The 1,992-nt window shown below is 43.7% G+C and overlaps 1 protein-coding gene across 1 annotated transcript; it reads left to right on the forward strand.

The window, feature by feature from the left end:
- Nucleotides 239-1,276, forward strand: LOC109948601 (uncharacterized protein K02A2.6-like). Its single transcript, XM_020562245.1, has one exon. The coding sequence runs from the start codon at nucleotides 239-241 to the stop codon at nucleotides 1,274-1,276; it is 1,038 nt and encodes a 345-aa protein (XP_020417834.1).

The raw sequence follows: 1,992 nt of genomic DNA on the forward strand, positions 1-1,992 counted from the left end.
TTACTTACGATATCCCACTCTGCCCTCTAAGAAAAGAGTCAGAATCATGGCTACAAACTATCTCATGTGGAATGAAGATTTGGTCCGGAAAAGTAAGGATGAGGTACTGTTAAGGTGCCTCGGAAAAACAGAATACATGAAAGTCATGGGAGAAACCCATGAGGGGATCTGTGGCGCTCACCAAGGGGGAAGAAAGATGTGCTGGTTAATCAGAAGGTATGGTTATTTCTGGCCAACCATGATGAAGGATTGCATCAACTATTCCAAAGGATGTGAAGCCTGTCAAAGGCACGGCCCAATCCAGCAGGTTCCTTCGGTTCCCATGAATCCTGTAGTAAAACCATGGCCTTTCAGGGGATGGGCAATGGATCTCATTGGCAAAATCTATCCAGCCAGCAGCCAGCAGCATTGTTTTATCATTGTTGCTACAGACTATTTCACCAAATGGGTAGAAGCCAAGCCAATCAAAACCACAACTTCTCAAGAGATCATCACCTTTATAGAAGAACAGATCATACAGAGATTCGGCATTCCAGAATCGATCACAACTGATAGGGGTTCTTCTTTCATATCTAGGGAGATGCTAGATATGGCAGAAACATTCAAGTTCAAGCTGCTTCAATCTACCCCCTATTATGCTCAAGCTAATGGACAGGCAGAATCAAGTAACAAGGTGATTATCAACATCATCAGAAAGATGCTGGAGAAGAATCCGAAGCAATGGCATGAGAAATTGTCAGAAACTTTGTGGGCATACAGAACTTCAAAAAGAGAAGCAACTGGCATGACTCCCTATGCTCTGACCTACGGTCATGATGCAATTCTGCCCATGGAAATAGCAGTCCAGTCTCTTAGAATTGCTCACCAGCACGATCTCACAGGAGAAGATTACTCTCAAGCCATGCTACTTGAATTAGAAGAATTGGATGCAAGCAGGATTGACACCCTCAACAAACTCTTAGCAAGAAAACAGGCTGTGTCAAGGGCCTACAACAAAAGAGTCAAAAACAAGAGTTTTGAAGAGGGAGAGATAGTCTGGAAGGCAATTCTGCCCCTTGGAACACACATAGCTGGATATGGAAAATGGTCACCTACATGGGAAGGCCCTTTTATAATTAACCAAATCCTCGGGATGGGGGCATACAGGTTGCAGGACCGAGATGGAGTTGTTCATTTTGCCCCAATCAATGGTAAATGGTTAAAGAAGTTCTATCCAACCATGTGGGATTCACAGGCTGTACAAACGGATCCTGGGATAGAAGAGGAACAAGATTGACCCTTTTTTGTTTCTTGAAAAGGAATCTTGTTTAGATTTATTTTTACTTTAAAGTTGTCCAGTTTTTTTTTTTTTTTTTACTTTCACAACCGTGTCCGGAGAATAAAAAGCAGTAAAAATGCTTTGAAAGCTTATATAAAATAGCCACCTTCGCGGCAAATTATTCGAACAAAAGAAAGAAGAAGCTAAAATCCTAGCTTTCTAAGAGTCTCCTGCAGGTTTACTTTCTTAACAGACAGTTCTTTCTGGAGCAGCACCCCCTGGTGAATTGAAGCCTCTGCAATTTCCAAGGCTGGCCTGGAAGCTGCAACCATACTCTGCACAAGAAAGGTGGCTTTGGTTTTGGAACTTAGCCCAGCCCCAAGCTTGTTCTGCACCTCCCTACACTTTGCCAGCTGTTTTTGGAGTTCTTCAATCTGCTTCTCCAACTTATCTGCGGTAGCCTTAGCCTCCTTATATCCAGCCACCATCTGATCCAGTTCTGTTTTCTGCCTGGCAAAGTCAGCCAGATTAGCTTCATGTGTGGCCTTGCAGAACTCAGAAGTTTTGAACGTAGGCCTAAGATCTTCATAGCGATCATGCAGATTAAGCGCATCTCTGGCCAGACTTAGACCCATTTCAAGAATAGGCCTCGGAGCCATGTTCTGTCTATGCAGCAGGTCCAGGTCCTTCATCAGCTGATCTAGAGCCCCTGTATCTTCATCAAATTCCAGCTC

Source organism: Prunus persica, chromosome G4, assembly GCF_000346465.2.
Source record: "Prunus persica cultivar Lovell chromosome G4, Prunus_persica_NCBIv2, whole genome shotgun sequence".
In the NCBI taxonomy this organism is placed as follows: Eukaryota; Viridiplantae; Streptophyta; class Magnoliopsida; order Rosales; family Rosaceae; genus Prunus; species Prunus persica.

What these genes read in the sequence shown, in the direction of transcription:
- LOC109948601 (XM_020562245.1), top strand. Translation starts at nt 239, where the DNA reads ATGATGAAGGATTGCATCAACTATTCCAAAGGATGTGAAGCCTGTCAA.